General features: G+C 53.1%; 6 protein-coding genes across 6 annotated transcripts; 5 read left to right on the forward strand and 1 right to left on the reverse strand.

The window, feature by feature from the left end:
* Positions 1 to 1458: 1458 nt before the first annotated feature.
* Positions 1459 to 2842, forward strand: CH63R_12224 (Cation-transporting atpase 4; the record flags this gene model as incomplete). The annotated part of the gene is given in 5 exon segments (XM_018307198.1): positions 1459 to 1602; positions 1607 to 1765; positions 1834 to 2024; positions 2091 to 2285; positions 2365 to 2842. Coding segments are annotated over 5 exon segments (1167 nt in total).
* A 1609-nt stretch (positions 2843 to 4451) lies between these two features.
* Positions 4452 to 5120, forward strand: CH63R_12225 (O-methyltransferase; the record flags this gene model as incomplete). Its single annotated transcript, XM_018307199.1, has 1 exon — positions 4452 to 5120. The coding sequence occupies one exon, from the start codon at positions 4452 to 4454 to the stop codon at positions 5118 to 5120; it is 669 nt and encodes a 222-aa protein (XP_018154040.1).
* Positions 5121 to 5381: 261 nt separating this feature from the next.
* Positions 5382 to 6119, reverse strand: CH63R_12226 (Uracil phosphoribosyltransferase; the record flags this gene model as incomplete). The annotated part of the gene is made up of 1 exon (XM_018307200.1): positions 5382 to 6119. The coding sequence occupies one exon, from the start codon at positions 6117 to 6119 to the stop codon at positions 5382 to 5384; it is 738 nt and encodes a 245-aa protein (XP_018154041.1).
* Positions 6120 to 7481: 1362 nt separating this feature from the next.
* CH63R_12227 (Glycylpeptide N-tetradecanoyltransferase) lies at positions 7482 to 8522 on the forward strand (the record flags this gene model as incomplete). The annotated part of the gene is made up of 1 exon (XM_018307201.1): positions 7482 to 8522. One exon carries the CDS (start codon positions 7482 to 7484, stop codon positions 8520 to 8522), a length of 1041 nt encoding a protein of 346 aa, XP_018154042.1.
* A 1783-nt stretch (positions 8523 to 10305) lies between these two features.
* Positions 10306 to 11037, forward strand: CH63R_12228 (uncharacterized protein; the record flags this gene model as incomplete). The annotated part of the gene is made up of 1 exon (XM_018307202.1): positions 10306 to 11037. The coding sequence occupies one exon, from the start codon at positions 10306 to 10308 to the stop codon at positions 11035 to 11037; it is 732 nt and encodes a 243-aa protein (XP_018154043.1).
* A 4791-nt stretch (positions 11038 to 15828) lies between these two features.
* Positions 15829 to 17239, forward strand: CH63R_12229 (archaeal flagellin N-terminal-like domain-containing protein; the record flags this gene model as incomplete). Its single annotated transcript, XM_018307203.1, has 3 exons — positions 15829 to 15858; positions 15947 to 16475; positions 16773 to 17239. 3 exons carry the CDS (start codon positions 15829 to 15831, stop codon positions 17237 to 17239), a joined length of 1026 nt encoding a protein of 341 aa, XP_018154044.1.
* Positions 17240 to 17658: the final 419 nt, after the last annotated feature.

The following is a 17658-nucleotide window of genomic DNA, read 5'->3' on the forward strand; positions in this document are numbered from 1 at the left end:
TCAACAGCCTTTGGACCCCACGCAGCCACGTCAACGGACCAGAGGGCTCTGTCGATCTCAATAATGCACCGGCTGTTCTTGAAACCCCCGGAGACCACTATCTTGGCGCCAGTACCGGGGCCGGTACTGGGTCAAAAATTCCCTCAACGGGCGAGCGGCCTTTTTGATACTACACTATAAAGTCTTGGCCCGATGTTTCGTGGGACGGGAGGCCTCGTTCTGGAGTTTCTGCAGAGGAAGACGAAACGATTCCAGTTTGCCTGATTTTTGCAATACACACACACACACACACACACCAACGAGAGACGAAACGTGATTTGTTCTCGGGTTCACTCCGGTGAGGAGTTTCTATGGGAACTATGGATATAGTTGGGATTCTTGGCCCCATGTGGTCCGAGTTTCTGTAGTGTACAGAGTACGGTGTTGCAGAATCGAACCCGCAATTTATGGGTCGGGCCAAGGTTCGTCGCAGCTTGATACCCCCGAGAGGCGTTGGACAGCGCCCCAGTCTTCGGATGGTGAAATCCCAAAACGGCACTGATCTGCTCGATGTGGGGGGACCGCCTGTTTCGGTCCCGTAGGATGGATGTTACGCTGCATGGAACCAAGGGTTCTGGCATTCGAGAAGAGCCCCCGATCTCGTCAAGCATCGGCTGTAACGCTGGGAAGAATGCCGAGCGACAACGGCGTCGCAGCTCCCACGCCAACTCATGATCACGTTTTGGGGGCGAGTGTTCAGGACAAAGAATGTCTCTTAGTTGTTTGGGAACATGGTGGAAATGCGCAGCAGAGCTTAGGTTTGAATCGACTGAGCAACAGATATGGACCGAGGGGGCAACGAAGCCTCCCACATTATACAACTCCATGTCGTGAAATGCTCGAAGAAAACACCGTCACGCGAACCAGCACAGATACTACTTTCGTCTGCAGTCCTTAGGCGGCAGGGGGGGATCATTCCGGAGAGAAGCAGGACCATCCTATCATGGGCCGTCTAGGCAATAATACAAAGTTCAGATGCGAAGCTTTCGAAATTACACGCAGCTTGACCCGTGCAAGGGGCCTGAATTCTCTTCCCATGCCCGCCTCCTTTGTGGCACTCGTACTGATCCATCCTCCTTGCCACAGTGCCACACGGCAGAGTTTCCGTGCTGGGGCCGGGAGGGGATTTGGTGGATACTATTCTTTGCATTATTGTGGCTGCTAAAAACAACTGGGTCGTTTTTTTAAGTAAAATCAACAGCCCCGTGTTCTACTTCTTAAAAGTTCTTGTTTCTCTGATACGGGCTCTGGGTCGGAGAGGTCTTTGTTTGTTGTTTAACGATTCTCCGTTTTGTGGTGCTCTCATCACGCCCCCCCCTCCCTCCTCCTCCCATCCCCAGAAAACCGAAAAAGCGTGGAGTTAGTTGTACGAAGCCGGTTCTTCAAATCCATCTGTATCGCTGGCCAAGTCGGACCAAGATGGGCGCGGCTACGTCGAGAGATATGGCCGCCGCGGTCCTGGTGCCGCTGCCGTTCAACCTCATCACCATGGTGTTGCGGTTTTGGATCCGGACACAGAGGAAGGCCTGGGGACCGGATGACTGGGCCATGGTGGCCACGATCGTAGGTGCTCTGGCGGCGTCAGACGGCTCGCAGATGTCCGAGGACTGACAAGAAGAAGCCGGTCTGGGCTGTTTCCCAGGTTGGGCTGGTAGGCATGGCCTGGAGCGGAGTCGGGCAGCTTGATTCGACGTTGAGTGCAGATCAAGTAGCCAACTCATATTTTGTGAGTTGCCGAGAGGTACTCGAGAGTGATGGAGCGTCCAAGTCACTGACCAACCCTCTGCCGCACAGTGGTTCTACGTTTTCCAGGAGTTCTGGTGCTTTACCTTGGTCACCCTGAAATGGTCCCTTGGTTTCACCCTGTTGCGCATCGGTAACGGGCAGCGCTGGGTACAGATTGTCATCTACACGTGTCTCGCGCTGGTCACGGTTTGCACCGGGGGCACTGGCATGTACCTGTTCTTCCGATGCTCGCCGGTTGAGTACGTCCCATCCATAACACAACAGCGAGCGCAGTTGAAACAACACTCTCTGACTGATTTGAACAGAAAAAACTGGCTCCTTACCATCGAAGGGACCTGCCAGGCCCGAGAGATCCAAACTGCTCTTTCGTTCCTCGTTGCTGCCGTGTCCATCTCGACTGATTGGATATTCGCCATTATGCCGTTCGCCCTTATCTGGAAACTGCAAATGGCCAGCAAGGTCAAGGCCTCTGTCATTGGACTTTTGGGCTTGGGTATCTTGTGAGTTCCCGCTTTTCGTCCTCGTTCTGCTCTTTTTCTCCTCCCTTTTTTGAACGTTTTGACTAACAAACTCGTTCAGCGCATCCATCGCCCCGATCGTTCGACTCAATTATCTCCTCCTGTTGAATGATGACCAGAAGTTCCTCCAGGGCCTCAGCATCATCCTCGCCTGGGCACAAGCCGAGGTCGGTATCGGAATGCTCGTCGCCAATCTCCCCGCCTGCCGACCCCTCCTCGAGCGCGCCCTCTCGCGCCTCACGTCCTTCACCGGCTCCAAGAACAAGTCCACCAAGGACCCAGCGGCAGCCTCGGCGGCGGTCAAGAACAGCTACCTCGAGCTGGGCGAAAGGGACACCACCAAGATGAACATCAGCGCCAACCGATCCGGCGTCGAGACGCGGGTGTACGGCAGGGACCTGGGCGACGCCAGCAGCGAGAGCCTGCCCGACGACCACAGCCAGAAGAGGATCGTGAGCAAGAGCGGCTTCGGCGCGATCCGGGTGCAGAGGGATTTCGACATGGCCGTAGAAAAGAAGCACGGCGACAATGCGGTTTGAACGGAAACAGGGCGGCGGTTATCTTTGACGAGTGGACGAGGGCTAAAAGGCAACACCTGTTGTAATAATACTTGACCTATTGTATTCCAAGACACGTATAGACCCAGAGACGCTGACTGGTCAGCGTGAATATTCTTTTCTTCTACCCGTATCGATTGATTTCATGCGTCGTCCTGGTGATCTTGTGATCTGCGTTAATTCTATGCACATTCCAACCCCTCTCGGTAAGATTCTTCTTGTTCGTAGCAATTAGCAAATAGTCCATCCGCCCCAGTTCTTTCGCTCCTCCAGTCTAGCTGGTTTGCCGTCGACGCCAACTCCTTTTCATATCCAAGTGGAGTCACGAGAGCCTAGCGCCTCGGGATACGCGGGAGCCATCGACGGCCCGCTAGCTTCGTCCTTGAGGGTATCCATACACAATGTGGCTCGAGATTTGACACTCGTTTGTAATGAAACTGGATTAGGTCTGGATCAAGCAGCAGTACATATGTGTGTGCCTGGCCGTGAAAACTGCATGTAGGCTCTACTTGGTGGTTGTCAACTTACGCATTCGTGGATGGTCTCGTGGGGTGGGGGGTGAGCCCCTGATGTTTTCCGAGAGTAGCCGCTAACGCGTTCTGATCGAGATTACGGTTGGAGTCAACAACTGTGGAACCTGTCTCGACCAGAGAGTCAAAGACCTATATCATTGGCGTTGTCTAGCTCTCGAGGCCCATCCGCTCTGTCGGCTAGCCTGCCTTGCTCTTGGCTTTTAGAATCATCAACAGAAATGCCGAGTTTGGCCAATACTGCAATGGTCCCCAGTCTACGTACGCAAACAATTATGGCCGCCTCCGCTTCGTGTTTTTGATGTCGGGGGAGTTGTGGGGCGTCGAGGGAAAATCACCTCCCGGCTCGGTAAAGTCATTTTTCAGACAACGAAAGCCGTCAGAGGCCCGGCCCGAAGCAGCCAGCCCCTTCACGATCGCAAAGCGTACATGTACACATACTACCCGTTTCGGATTCGCTCTCGTCCGGCTATCTCCATCGCCGGCTCCGCTCCGATATGTCCGGCGCCGTCTGCGGCCCCATGTCTCATATCCCTGTACGAACGTCGCCCTTCCGTGCAAACGACTTGAAATCGTCCGAAGCTTCTGACATTTGAGCCATCCCCCTCACTGGACAAAGTTTGCAAAGGCTTTTATCGCGTTACTGCAAACCCGTCTGTTCATACGGAAGCCGGTTTCCTCCCTTGACTCGTCAGGGAAAAGTGTATTGTTATAGACCCCTCTCGGCCGACAAAAGCCGAGTCACCCAACGGCAAGTACAGGTAAGCTTCCGCTTAACTCCAACGCAGTCGACTCGTGCTTGGAAAGCAAAAAGTCCCTCCGCAGGAGTCCAAGATACGTACAGCAAAGACATCCAGCTTCGGAAACCGAGTCCCAAGGTTATGTCCGATGCCATGGCCGCCGCCCCTCGGCAAAGTCGGCTCCAACCACGAGTGAGCCACGCAACGTGATGAGCTACTACATAAAGCAAAGAAGGGGTTGGTCGTTTTCAAATAACAGACACACAGCCCTTCATCCAGTTCCTCAAGACACACAACTCTCACATAACATCCCGTAAACAAATGTCCACCTCTGAGAAAGATACCGTCGCAGCCGCTGTCGCCGTCGAGGGCGTCGCGTGCAACAACCTCCTCGCGCCCAACACGCGACTGGACAACGCCATTGCAAACTCCCGAGAGAACAAACTGCCGGAAATCGCCGTCTCCCCCCTCCAGGGTCAGTTCCTCGCCATTCAGTGCCAGCTGATAGGCGCCAAGACGGTCCTCGAGATCGGCACACTCGGCGGGTACTCGACCATCTGGCTGGCGGAGACGGGCGCCAAGGTCACCAGCATCGAGATCGACCCCAAGCACCGCGACGTCGCGCTGCAGAACGTCGCGGGTCTCGACGTCGAGATCATCCTGGGCGCCGCCCTGGACGTCCTCCCGAAGTTGGCCGCCGAGGGCCGCCGGTTCGACATGGTCTTCTGCGACGCGTCCTGGGGCGAGCAGGAGAAGTACTTCGACTGGGCGGTCAAGCTGACGAGGCCGAAAGGGTGCATCTACGTCGACAACGTCGTCTGGAACGCTCTCGACAGCGGCGCAGTGGAGTCGGGGAAAGATTCGCTCTTGACGCACGTGGGCAAGGACAAGAGAGTCAAGGCCACGCTTGTTCCGATGATCTCAACGGCGCACACGGCCTCCAGGGGGCGGACCATACTAGATGGGTTCTTGTTGGCGGTGGTGAATTAGACCTTGTGTGCGAGGTGGTGACCTCGACAGCCTTGATGTTACTATGATTTCTTTCGTGAGCATTCTGTCACAGAGGCATTATTAATTAGGCGAGAACACGACGAGAAAAGAAAAAAAAAACCCCCATGGATACTGTCATGTAAAGGGCTATTCTATATTTGGTGACGATGGAATCTAGACGATGATGACGACCCATGAATAGGCAGACCACTGACGCTGAGTAATTCCCCGCCGTCTACACTTCTAGTTTCCAATGGTTCATTATACGCTTTCTGCGTAGTAGGCCTCCTCCTTGGCTGGCTCCTGTTTCTTCTCGAAAAGCTTCTGCCCAATCTTGTCCGTCATCTTGTCCGTCTTGTCACCCAAGAAGGTCTTGATGCAGCCGTAAACGCCGGAGACGAACCAGAAGATGGCGTTCACCAGGTCGATCCAGACGGCCACCTTCATGGCGCCCGTGCTGCTGCCCTTGTACGGGTTGTCGCTGTCCCTCTTGAGGAAGATGGCGGCAAAGATGCCAAACACGACGATCCAGGCGACGAAGAGGACGAGGTCCCAGGCGAAGGCGCGGTACGTCTTGAAGATCTTGATCCTGCTGCCGACGAAGGGGATGGCCCCGAGAGGCGTCGCGGCGACGAAGAGCACGGCGGTGACGGCCGAGGCGCCGGCGACGGTGATGGCGAGGATCCACTCGGGCGAGAAGCCGCCGCCGTCGCCGTCCTCGTCCTTGCGGTCGGCGTCGACGCGGTTCCCGTAGAAGCCGCAGGCGACGAGGGCGAAGAGGAACTGCAGGCCGCGGCACACGAGGCGCGGCACGACCTCGAAGGTCTTGAGCCACGTCTTGCCCATCGTCTTGCCCGTCTCGGCGCCCTCGTTGAAGACCCCGCGGCCGGCCTGGCGGCCCATCTCGGCCTTGTCGGCGGCGCCGGCGAAGCCCTGCACGTTGCGGCCCAGTTCGACGGCGGTCTGGCCGGCCTTGAGGGCGTTTCCGAGTTTTCCCATTGTATTATTGTACGGGGATGGGGGATCTTTTATGGGTATCTCGGGTCGTTGTAGCAAATGTCGCAAAGAGATTATCGCGAGTCTTGCTGCGTGGGACGGACTGCCGCTGAGAAAGAGACCTGTCGAACTGTGCTGGAACAGAGAAAAAGAAAAACGACACGGTGATGCGCGAGACCGGCTAGCAGTGTGAAATAGAAATACTCCAAGGAAACACAAAAGCGCCAAGTGACGGAGAGAATAGAGAGAGAGAGAGAGAGAGAGAGAGAGAGAGAGAGAGAGAGAGAGAGAGAGAGAGAGAGAGAGAGAAAGAGTGAGAGAGAGGAGGGAAACACAACACAGATGAGAGGAGAGTGACGAGGTACAATCGTGACATATGGATGGTATCTTTGCTTTATAAAACCCAATCGAGACAAAGATTCATTCACTCATCGTGGCAGAAAAACAACAGCTAATGAATCACGCCAAGCAATACTCACACACAAATAGCAACAGTAAATCTTTCAGTTGTTGGCGCTCATGTGTTACAGCGACCAAAATACCAGGGCCAATCGTTTTTAGCATGGTCATCTTTCCGAAAGACCGGGCTGACTATTGGGAGACGTGGGAGACATGGGAGACAGCGGGGGCGCAGGCGTCTGAGTTGTCGTCAATCAACCCCCAATCATTCACGTTTGTCACCCCTGGACTCGGCGCCTATCGAAACCTGTCGCTTCAATACGCGCTGGCGGAACAAAACAAGAATTAAACGAGAGGGTTTGGGGACTCTCGCATCTCGGGGGGGGTCAGTCAGCATTCGCTTTCCGTCCGCCCGGCACGATCCGAAGGCGTTTGCTGGCCGCTGGCCGCTGGCCGCAGTGAATTAAAATGAAAATGGAAATAGCTGAGTAACAGCCGCGAACCGGGGGTCTGAGGGTTGGCAGTGGAAAAGAGAACCCGGTTCAAGCTGCCCCCCCCCCTTGTAGTCCCCTGTAAGCAACACTCCAATATGAACTGCTGTCACCTGCACTGATGCCCTACGTGCACTGCGGCTGCAACTGGCTTTGGGTTTCCCAACGCTTCTCTCTCCTCGCCAAACAGATGAGACTATTTCGCAGTGTTTGGAGCGAACCTCGGTCCATGTGAAACGAGCATCTGTGCGATGTCGAACCTTCGACTGCCTGTCGTTGCCGGCCATTCCGTGACAACCTCTCATGACAACCCGTTGAACGCTTTGGTTTCATGACAATGGTAAACATCGCTTGTGACTCGAATGTGTACACTCACAGCTACTCAAACTGTGCTGTCATCCCTTTTCTGACTTGATTCATCAACTTACGTCTGTCGTCTACTTGAGTCTTCCGAAATCCTAACACTCTGGCCGCCATGTCCGCAAAGTCAACTGGCCTGTCGGCCGAAGAGGTCCAGAGACACCCTGCCTTCAGCACAACCCAATGGGATTTGAAGCCTACGACTTCGGGCCATGTCAACGTCGCCGAGTCTCGTCCCGGCGGACCGTTCCCCATGTGGTACGAAGTCCACGGCACCGGCCCCAAAAAGGTGGTCTGGATCATGGGCCTCGGCGCCAGTCGGACCATTTGGAAGCGCCAGACCCGCTACTTTGGACACCAGCATGCCGATCAGTACAGCTCCCTCGTCTTCGATAACCGCGGCGTCAGCAAGTCGGCCAAGCCCAACTGCAGATACACCACCTCGGAGATGGCCAAGGACTTGGTCGAGCTGCTCAAGCAGATTGGCTGGCTCGACATCGACTCCCCGCACTACCCCCGGGACCTGAACGTCGCGGGTCTCAGCCTGGGCGGCATGATCGCGCAGGAGCTCGCCCTCCTCATCCCCCAGCGCATCCAGTCGTTGATCCTCATATCCACTGCGCCTCGCCTGATCCGGACCGTCCACACGCTAGAGCACCTGAGACAGCGAGTCGAGATGTTCCTCCCATACGGGGTGGACGCCGAGCTCAACAGCAAAGCACACAGGCTCTTCACGCAGAAGTACCTCGACTCGCCGGACTCCGGATCCCTGGACCCGGAGACGAAGTTCCTGACCAACCTCGACCGGTTCACGGCGGAGCAGCTGGTCGAGAGGATGGAGGACACGGAGCTTTCGCGCCGCAAGGGCATCATTCTCCAGGCCATCGCCGCTGGGTGGCATCACAAGACCGATGCGGAGCTGGCAAAGATGGGCGACGGCGTCGGCAGAACTCGCATCATGGTGATGCACGGCACGTTTGACGAGTCCATCACGTTCCCACACTTTGAGCTGTTCAAGACTGCGTTAGGCGACGGGCCCGAATACATCGCCTGGAAGGATTGCGGGCATGTCCCGTCATACGAGAGAGAGGCGGAATTCAACGAAGTAGTGAGAGACTTTATCGACAAGACAGCGGGCCTTCCTGACCACGCTTAAATCGTTCATAGTCTCACTACATGGATAGAATACACCACGTCTCAACCTTCTATCGTCTTTTCCGTGGCAGGAACGCTAGCTAACTGGGAGGGTTGTAATTGGTCTGACATTGATCTGACATCGGTCTTCGGACAGAGCCCGACTCCTCCGTCCGCATGTATCTCGCCATACGACAAAACTTAGACTGCAAAGTGAGGGACTCGTAAATCATCTTACTGCCCTTGAAGTCGTCACTTGCCGATGTACGCAAGGTCTTGAATTCGTCTCATAAATAGCCTGAAGCAGGGACGTCAGGAATGGTGTCCATGAGCTGACCCAAGACACCTGCTGATAATCCGGCCTTGCTGGATAAGCCCTAGACCCCTTCTGAGCAGAGCAGAGGTAGCGTATCATGACTATAGCGACCTGAAGACCTTCATCAGGGGTTAATTATAGAACGATTGACTCCACAAAACACTGCCGAGTTTTGGGGGACGGAGTCGAGATATGTGCTATTCAAGAGACCGGACGTTCCGTTTATTTAATCACCAATCAAACGATTTTCTTGCGGACTTGATTGTCCTGCACACATCTTGAAATATGAGTGATTGCACAGCTTCGATCTTCTAATCTCCTTCAGGAAGCTTTCTAGGTTAGTCGGATGATATCTCTTGCCCCGCTCAATAATCCAGTAGGTAGAAGAATGAGTGTGTCTCGATACCGACAAGACTTGGAACACCTGGAGAAATGTTGCCGAGCAGCTGGAAACCAACATTCCCCACGGTGTTGTGAAGAAGAAAAGAACAAGAGAAAAAGCCAGGAGTTCTTGGCTGGGCAAAACGGAACCGGGTTTCAAGAAACAGATTGCAGGACAGTCCCGATTCCCATGGTGAAATCAAATGGCTGGTGATCGTAATTATCGTCTTTCCCTCGAATCGGATTCCCTACGTGCCATCTAACAGTCTTAGAGTCGCTTGGAATGGGTGTTCAAGACTGGAAAAGGAATTTGCAAGGGTGACAGATTCAACCGGCGAAGTGTGTGCGCAGTAAGCACCTCAAGACATGCCTTGTGCGACCTCAACATCGGCCATAGCCACATCCGAGCGGGAGGGATGAATCGGATGATGGAGGCTTGGGTACCATTCCAACATCCCTTGATTCTGTGAGTATCAAGCTTATGTTCGCCCTGTAAAGAATGATCGAGATTTGGAATTGCCCAGACCGGATTCATCAGAAGCCTCTTCTTGACTTGCAGAGTCCGTCGTCCACGAAGCTGCCGTGTATCACATGGCGCTACTGCTTGGCTACCAAGGGCTGGGCTTATTTTTGCTTCTCATATTGCTTTTTCTCAGCTGGCAAAGATAGATAACGGACCCGACTCCGGGAACCAATCGGCAACGGCCGGAATACCACCCAGATGAAGGTAAACGGAGAGACATCCCAATACCATGAAGCTGGGAGAGCGGACGTCGCACGTGTGTCGGCCCGTTCACTACACTCCGTTTTGTAAAGAGAAAAGAGAAAACCTCTTGGCGTCTGGACCGACTATACAAGCACCAAACAAGAACGCCCCGAGGTTTCCATCTTACCCCTTCTCACTCTTGAATCCCAAGCTACAAACCCTATCAATCATTATCGGTCCAGTTCACCATCTTCTCCGTCTGGATAAAATCCAAGATATTTACGGCCAATCCGAATCTTCACTCACGTATGTGCGTCAACTGTCTCTCATCCCGGCTAGAACCCACGCACTTTCATCCTGCTCGAGTACCTCGTACGGTGCCTGACCCATACCAGCAGCAAGATGTCCATCCCCAACCAAAAGCAGAACTCCGCCTCTTTGTGCCATCCAGACCAGCACGTAATTGATTGGGACATCCCCTTCAACCACGCTGATCCTCATCCTGGATGTAACGTTGGCAGAATCTGTGTCCTGGGCCAAGGTGCATCCTGCCCCATGGCAATCCTTTTTTCGATATACCAGAAGACTGGCTTCTGGGATGCCAACGACCCAAAGCACCGAGCTTGCTATCCTGGCCAGACTTGTTCCAAGACCGGGGAGAAGCTCTGCGCTCGCATCCTCTACATCGCCAAACATGACCACGCCTACGGAGCCTGCTCTTCTTCCGGCGGACCGGACCACGAATACTGTCCTCCGATCTCCGACCTCGAGCGGCGTTGGCTGTTCCCTGACTGCTCGGAATGCGGCGTCTTGAATGAGGCGAGAGCTCTGGTTCTCATCCATCGACGGATGCTCGACGAGTGTGCGATGGACGAAGGCTTCACTGACAGGGATGTCGAATGTGTCAAAAACAGCCTGGTTGGGTACATGCGGGCTTACGGAGTCAGGAGGGGGATGCATATTCAGGAGCTGCGCGAACAGAACCAAGCGGCTTATGAGCTTGAGATGAGGTACGCCAGGGGTGGTGAGGACGCCACTTGCTTGGCTCTAGGCCCAAGAGCTGGGCGCTGCGGGTGGTGGGAGAAGACTGCAGGGCGTGTCGTCAAGGCATTCGCCCGTCTTCTTTCTTTTTAAGCATGTTTGGGCATCCCTGCTCTGTTCTCTGTTGATTTGGACTAGCTAGTTGTTTTAAAAAAAACCCCCATGTTGTTCCCCGTTAGTGTTCGAGCCAATAAGCGTCTGGTAAAAATTTGCCGGGCGACTTGCTTACTGTTGAACTATCAGCAGCGTCTAATGTCTCAGCCAAGCTTTCCGGTACTCGTCATCGAGAGTAATGAGGGATAATGACGGGAAAGCAAGGCATTGCACTTGTCACATCTCACAGTTCTCTATGACAATACGAGTTGCAAGTTATCGTCATCAATCGTCATTTGTCGTCGTGTTAACTGCTTTGTTGCAATTTTTTCTGACCTACCGTCATCCTGCCACCATGTTGCCGATGGTCAGGCCGCTGACGTGGTCTCAGCGCGGTTCGCATCAGCTCATTCAACTACAGATATAGCTTGTGCTAAAACATATTGTCGCTTCATGCTACATTTGCCTGATGAATCCATGCAAAACACAGTCTGATATTTGTGTCAGTTCTCCGCTGTGACCTGCCTCCAAAGTATGTCAATAGACGGGACCGTACAAGTAAGTCATGTAGTAAACGACTTCATATTCGTGGACGGATTGACACTGTGCAAGAACACCCTTCACTGATGGTTTTTGGGATATAGGCTAGACACTACAGTACATGATAATAACTCTGGTAGGTAACTATGAACGTTAGGCTAAAAGGATATTCATCCCAGTGTTCCTTGCCCTTGGCAATGCCCTGCCAGTTCTGGTGTTTCTACGGTTTCGCTGAAGGAGTTCTTGGAGGTGGAATTCCGAGCAAGGGAGCAAAATGTCTGACATTGGGCTCTGAGTCAGACCTGCACTCAAAGTAAGGCTGATCTAATGTCACTTGACGCCTCCGATAGGTCAGGCGAAATAAAAGGGCGCTGAATCGGCCCGTATCATCGGAGCTAGAGCGCCTAGGCCCCGGAGAAAATCTCCAGACCCTGATACCTCGATACTTGGGAAAGAAGATCACGGAAATGATTCTTGCCTCTGTGTATCTGATAGATTGACGAAAGTTTCGGCTTTTGCTAAGTATGGGCATGGGCTGTGGACATGTAATCCGAGACTAATACCGTTGTGACACTGTACCAAAACTCGCCTGCATCAAAATGGTGGTCACTTACCCATCTGTTCATTTGTCTCTCCAAGGATGCTAGACTCCATCCAAATATACGCTGGTACAGCAGGGAGGAAAACGAAACAGCTATTCAATATTGAGTGTCTCTACATGTCGCGATATCATCTGTCATGAGCATGGGACGCAGGAACCATATCTATTAGAGGCCTCTAGTCAAAATGGCTAAGTAGAAAAAGGCAACTGTTAATTGCAACCAAAAAAATCCGAGAGTGGTAACGCAGGATGTAATTGACAAGGAGAAAAAGATAGTCCAACTAAATCGAAAGCATTGTACTCAGAGTCGGTCTTTGAAAGTGCATGATATTCCCCGCAAGTTTCGGATCAAGTTATGGAGCTTTTAGAAGAAGTGGTCGCTTTCCAATAACGAATGATTCAGTTGCCGTTTGGGATCTGTCGCGAAGTATGACCCAGCTGGATTCAGGTTGATTTGACGGCATGTTGCGCGCACTGCTCTGCCCGGACTTCTGAACCGCGGTATCGAAAACAGAGATTCATTCCAGATTTACACTTTTCGATTCAAGGCTAAAGGCACTTGAAGCTAGTCTGAAGCCATAGGACTCAAGTATACCGGACCGCCTCACACAGTTTTCCGCATCCTTCCGAAGTTTCTTCGCCACACAACAGACGAGCACCGTCGGCTCACACTTCTCAGCCTCCGGGCCGATCATGTAGAGACGGATAAAAATCGGCGCGACGTCTTGTTCTGTTAAAGCCTCGTTCGCCAGGAGCGACTGAATTTCGGCTCTGACCTTCGAGTCGAAAAGTTCCAGAGCAGGTCCTTTGGAGCGCCACACCTTGTTGTTTCCCATTGTGTTGGGACCAGTAGTTATTGGCTCATCGACTTGAAAAATGGAGGCGAGAGGATCGGGCCATGGGGTTTGGCGTTGCCGAATAGAATAAAGGAATGTCTTCACCGTTCTCGGCTTCTCTTCGTCCGTCTTGGTGGTTGTCATCGCAATCTTGGTGGTTTGAAAGTCGTACAACTCTGGATGAATGTGCAATGAGTGAAAAGGAAGAAGAAAAGGAAACCCGCGAAGACAAGCAACCTCAGAAAAGGGGCAGACTGTCTGATAGACAGCTTCTATATAATGATGGCCCAGCCCGCGACATGATTTATTAAGCGCTTAGAGGAAACGGAATGCGTGTAGGTCTGCAAAATGCAGCACTGCTCAGCGAATCGCTGTGGCCGTTCCATCGAAAGATGCAACGCGGTTAACACGACCCTGCGATCGGTGTGGGTCGCCCCAAACCCGTCGGCTACGGGAAAGCTAGCAAGTGAGCAGGCCGGCTGATTAGGTCTCGCCCATGCAGGCACAGAGGCAGGCCGTCACGATGCGGCCCTCTTTGGCGCTTGCGTGACCATGATGACACCGTGTTTCCATTCTTGAGGAGTTATATGCCCGACATTGGACGTGATAGTAGGTGTGCCGGTTTCTAGCAACAGCCATTGTTTGAGGGATTGAGGAATCTTTCCAGGCGGCTCAGCTAGGCCCTCAACATGCTCCGTATGGCTGTATCACCAAGTAATTTTCTGGATTCACTGCAAATAAAATGAAGATATTTTCTCGTTAGGACACCAACTACCCCTTAATACAACTGTTTGTTCTTCCCATGAGAATCGAGTTCCAAGCACAATGACACTGTGATCCCAATCCTCAAGGCAAATTTAGGAAGGATATATGAGCAAGATTCATCTACCCTGTTCGTCATCAAAGTCATACCTGGCCTTTTAATCTCTTCCGCCAGCTCCCTCGGCGTTGCCTGCATTCCATCGCCGAGCACGAAAGAAACAGCTTCGAGAACGGTACCTCGTAGCAGCAGTGGTTGCATGTGCGGTCGATCTTCATGGAGGAGGAAGATATATGGCAGAAGGAAACAAAAAATATACAGTACAAATTTTGTCAAGTAAAGAAAGCAGACGATGCTTCGTAATCACGGGGAGGAAAAGCCCGACCAAGGAGCAGGAGGAAAGGAATCCAGATCCGAGTCTGTAAAATGGGGCCTGAAAGAAATTTGGTTGTGAATCTGACTGTTGGACAAGAAATCAACGGCTCGAAATTGAAAGCGAGGATGAGGGGCATGTCGTGACTCCGGAAATCGAGCCCCTTGTCCCGCGGGCCGTGGGCTCCTCCCGGCTTAAAATCATGCATGGCAGTGCTGTGGTGCATGCAAAAGTCTGTTGGTTCAGACTCTTACTTGAGCAACTTGCTAACCGAGATCAGAGCCCCTGGTTGATGCTGACCATTGGGAGTGAAGTAGACGGCGCGATTTTGCCGTCGGTTGCAAAAGTTCTGACCGGATGAACAAGGGCCTGCAGCTTTGCGGAGACCCTGACCCCCGACCCAGGCGCTTTTCGCGAAAAGGCTTGTTGGGAACTTGTGGAAGACGACAGGGACTGTTCCTCGTCTTAGCTGATTGCTCCGACAACTCCGCTTCGTACTTTGTGTGCATATGAGCGTATTCAATTTCACTTGTGCTGCTTCACTCCATTTCCACGGAGCTGGTTGCCTTCTAGCTGTGCCGAAACCAAGGTAATGCTAATGGACGGCGGATGGAAGAGGCCAGGATGGAAAAGCAGAGATACAAGGCGATACCAGACGATCTTTCCTTTCGACCCAGTGTTGGTTTGCCGTCATGTCCGCTCAATCCCATGGGCAGGTCTGTTGGTTTTGATCATGGGCGTCGATCAGTGTCTTTTCTGATCGGAGACATTCCTTCCACAACCCTACTTTGATCTTCGCTTGTTGGTTGACTCTCGAAAGATTAACAGTGCCACGACCTCAGAGAAATCTCCCTGTCCTGCATAAAGTCAGAAGTAAAATGACCCGCTGCTACCTCAATCGTCAGATACAGTGGAGTGTAGTCCCCCAGGTGGATATTTCTTGGCCAGACTTGATCATGTCCGTGTTGAAACAAGGTTTAGATCCCGATGGAAACGGGCGGCGGATGGTTGTAACCTTGAGAAAAGTGCGAAATTATGAGCTGTCTACAACACAAAACCGGCACAATTTTCTCTGCGGGACGGACACACCATCTGCAACACGAACCATAGTTGCCCCGGCGTCTTAGCTCTAAAGTAGCCCTATCGAGCCTTGTGAAGAAATGGGTCAGGAGCGGCGAGATTCTTCCAGACCCCTGTAGACAAGGATCAATACGTTCTGCCTTTGCTACACTTACACCTCTTCCACCGGTTGCCGCCCATCCGGCCAAATGCGGTTTTAATAACGAGATCAGTCGATGGCATGCAGCGCTCCGCCTCCTTGCATCGTCAGTCTCCGCGGCTGGTCTGGAAAGACCTTGAGTGTCGCCTTCGGATCCGTGGTGTCTGCATTCGGGTTGTGGCAGCGCGTTGAAGAAGGCAGAAGCCGTTGATGACTCCGGGCACAGCCAGTGAGCGGCCGGCGAGGAAACCGCCTCAGGAACCCTGGGGAAATTGCTTTCTTTTTCGAAGTGCAGCAGAAAGATGGCCCATATCAATCTTGATGTTGTCTGCCCCGTGGCCCGTGGGACGATTGCATTTGTTTGCTTCCACTGCCCACGACCGGTCCTGAAGCGAAGGCCCAACGTCTGCAGTTTGCTGTCAAGACGACACCGACACTCCTTTACATTGACCCGGAGACGTTATGCCGGGCGTCGCAAAAGAGGCCGTTGTGGTGAGTAAAAGAACAGCCAAACCTCCCTACGTGTGTTCTTGGCAACTCCATATATCGTCCTGCTCGACTAACATGAGAACCCAAACAGCCGATCGAGGCCGCGCTCCTCGGGCTGGCAATCACCCTCGTTCTCGCACGCATGTATCTTCGACTGATTCGACAGCGTCAAAATCTCACAATCAGCGATTGGATCCTTGTTGTCTCGATACTCGATGCCATCGCGCTCTTCGCAACCGACACGATGGCGTACAACCTGGGCGCAATGGACGAGTACGACCCGAAAGCCCCGGCGGCCCCGGACGACGAACAAATCAGGCTGATGAAGGTCTCGTTTGCCGGAAACTACTTCTATGACACTGGGGTTTACTTTCCGAAGCTGGCATTGCTGGCCTTCTACTTCAAGTTGATTCCGCCTACGATGCCCATCTTGCGAAAAGTGCTCTACGGAACGAGCGGCTTGACGCTGGCCTTCGCCGTGACTACCTGCTTCTTGGACACATTCTGGTGCGGACCCAATGTGTCTGTGAACTGGGATTTGGAGGGCTCCTGCTCGACGTACGATTCCAAAGCAGTTTTCCGCATCGATTGGGGCATGAACATTGTGTCAGACCTGCTGAGTATGTTCCTTCTCCACTGCCTCTCCGACGTCAGTACAGAGTTCCTTGTTTAACAGTCACAAAGTCTTCGGCATTCCGTTCCCACTCCTTCTTGGTCTTCAACTCAGCAAACGGTACATCATCGGCCTTGCAGCTACGTTTTCCACCGGCATCATCACGATAGGAGCCAGCGTAGGCAGATTTGCCACCGTTGAAGCCATCAAAGCGTGGACCAATGTTTGTGAGTTGGCCCCAGAGATTCCCATCTCTTCCACACAAAAAAAAAAAAAAAAAAAAAAGACTAACCAAAAGAAACAGATGTGCTTTCCATGACAGAGATCGCAGCCGCCATCATTGTGGTGTCGTTGCCCGCCCTCAAATCGCTTCTCCACCGCCGTGGGCTGGCCACATCGAATTATGGGACCGGCAAGACGGGATCGGACGGGCTGGCTTACAAGAAGCACCCGACAAGCCACTTCAAACTGTCTTCGGGGAGAGACCCATACGAGGCGACGACGCGAGTGGTCGCCGAGGAGGAGTCGGGCAGCGAGGTGGAACTGAACAATCTCCAACGATCGGATGTGATTTACAAATCCGCTCGCGTGAGCATAACGTACCATAGGCGAGAGGAGGTTGGCGAAGAGGGAAGTCCCTCCGGGCGTGCATCCGAGGTCGTCCACCCCGGCACCGGCACGAGGGATGGGGAGGGGTGTGCATTAAGAACAACGGACCCCGGCCGGCGTACGGAAAACGGTCGAGTAGCCAATCATGCCCGGCAAGGTTAATAACAGCTCTGCGCATCTGCGGCGCAGTTGCAGCAAAAGATTGAGCAATACCACGTTGATGGGCGTACCACGCTACAGATACGACGCAGAGCAGAGAGGAAATGGTGCCGATGCCTCAGCCCTGACACATTGTTGGAGGAGGAGGAGGAAAAGGAGGGGCGAGAAGGGAGTGGAAAAAGAAATATGCACAAAATAAAAAAAGGGTCCTGAACTGATTTGCGCCTTAACACGGTCAAATCCACACATCTTATCTCCGCAGGTTCTGCAGGTTCTGCAGCCCGGCCTCTGCCTTGCCTATGCTAGTCCCAACGGTCGTTCTCTCAAACTCGTTTAACCCGGTGGCCTGAGATCGAGCGAGCTGGACCGTTGGCTTCATGGACTTTTGATCTTGGCCGGCTTTGATCCGGCCCAATAGAGAT

This window comes from Colletotrichum higginsianum, chromosome 8, assembly GCF_001672515.1.
Source record: "Colletotrichum higginsianum IMI 349063 chromosome 8, whole genome shotgun sequence".
Classification (NCBI taxonomy): domain Eukaryota; kingdom Fungi; phylum Ascomycota; class Sordariomycetes; order Glomerellales; family Glomerellaceae; genus Colletotrichum; species Colletotrichum higginsianum.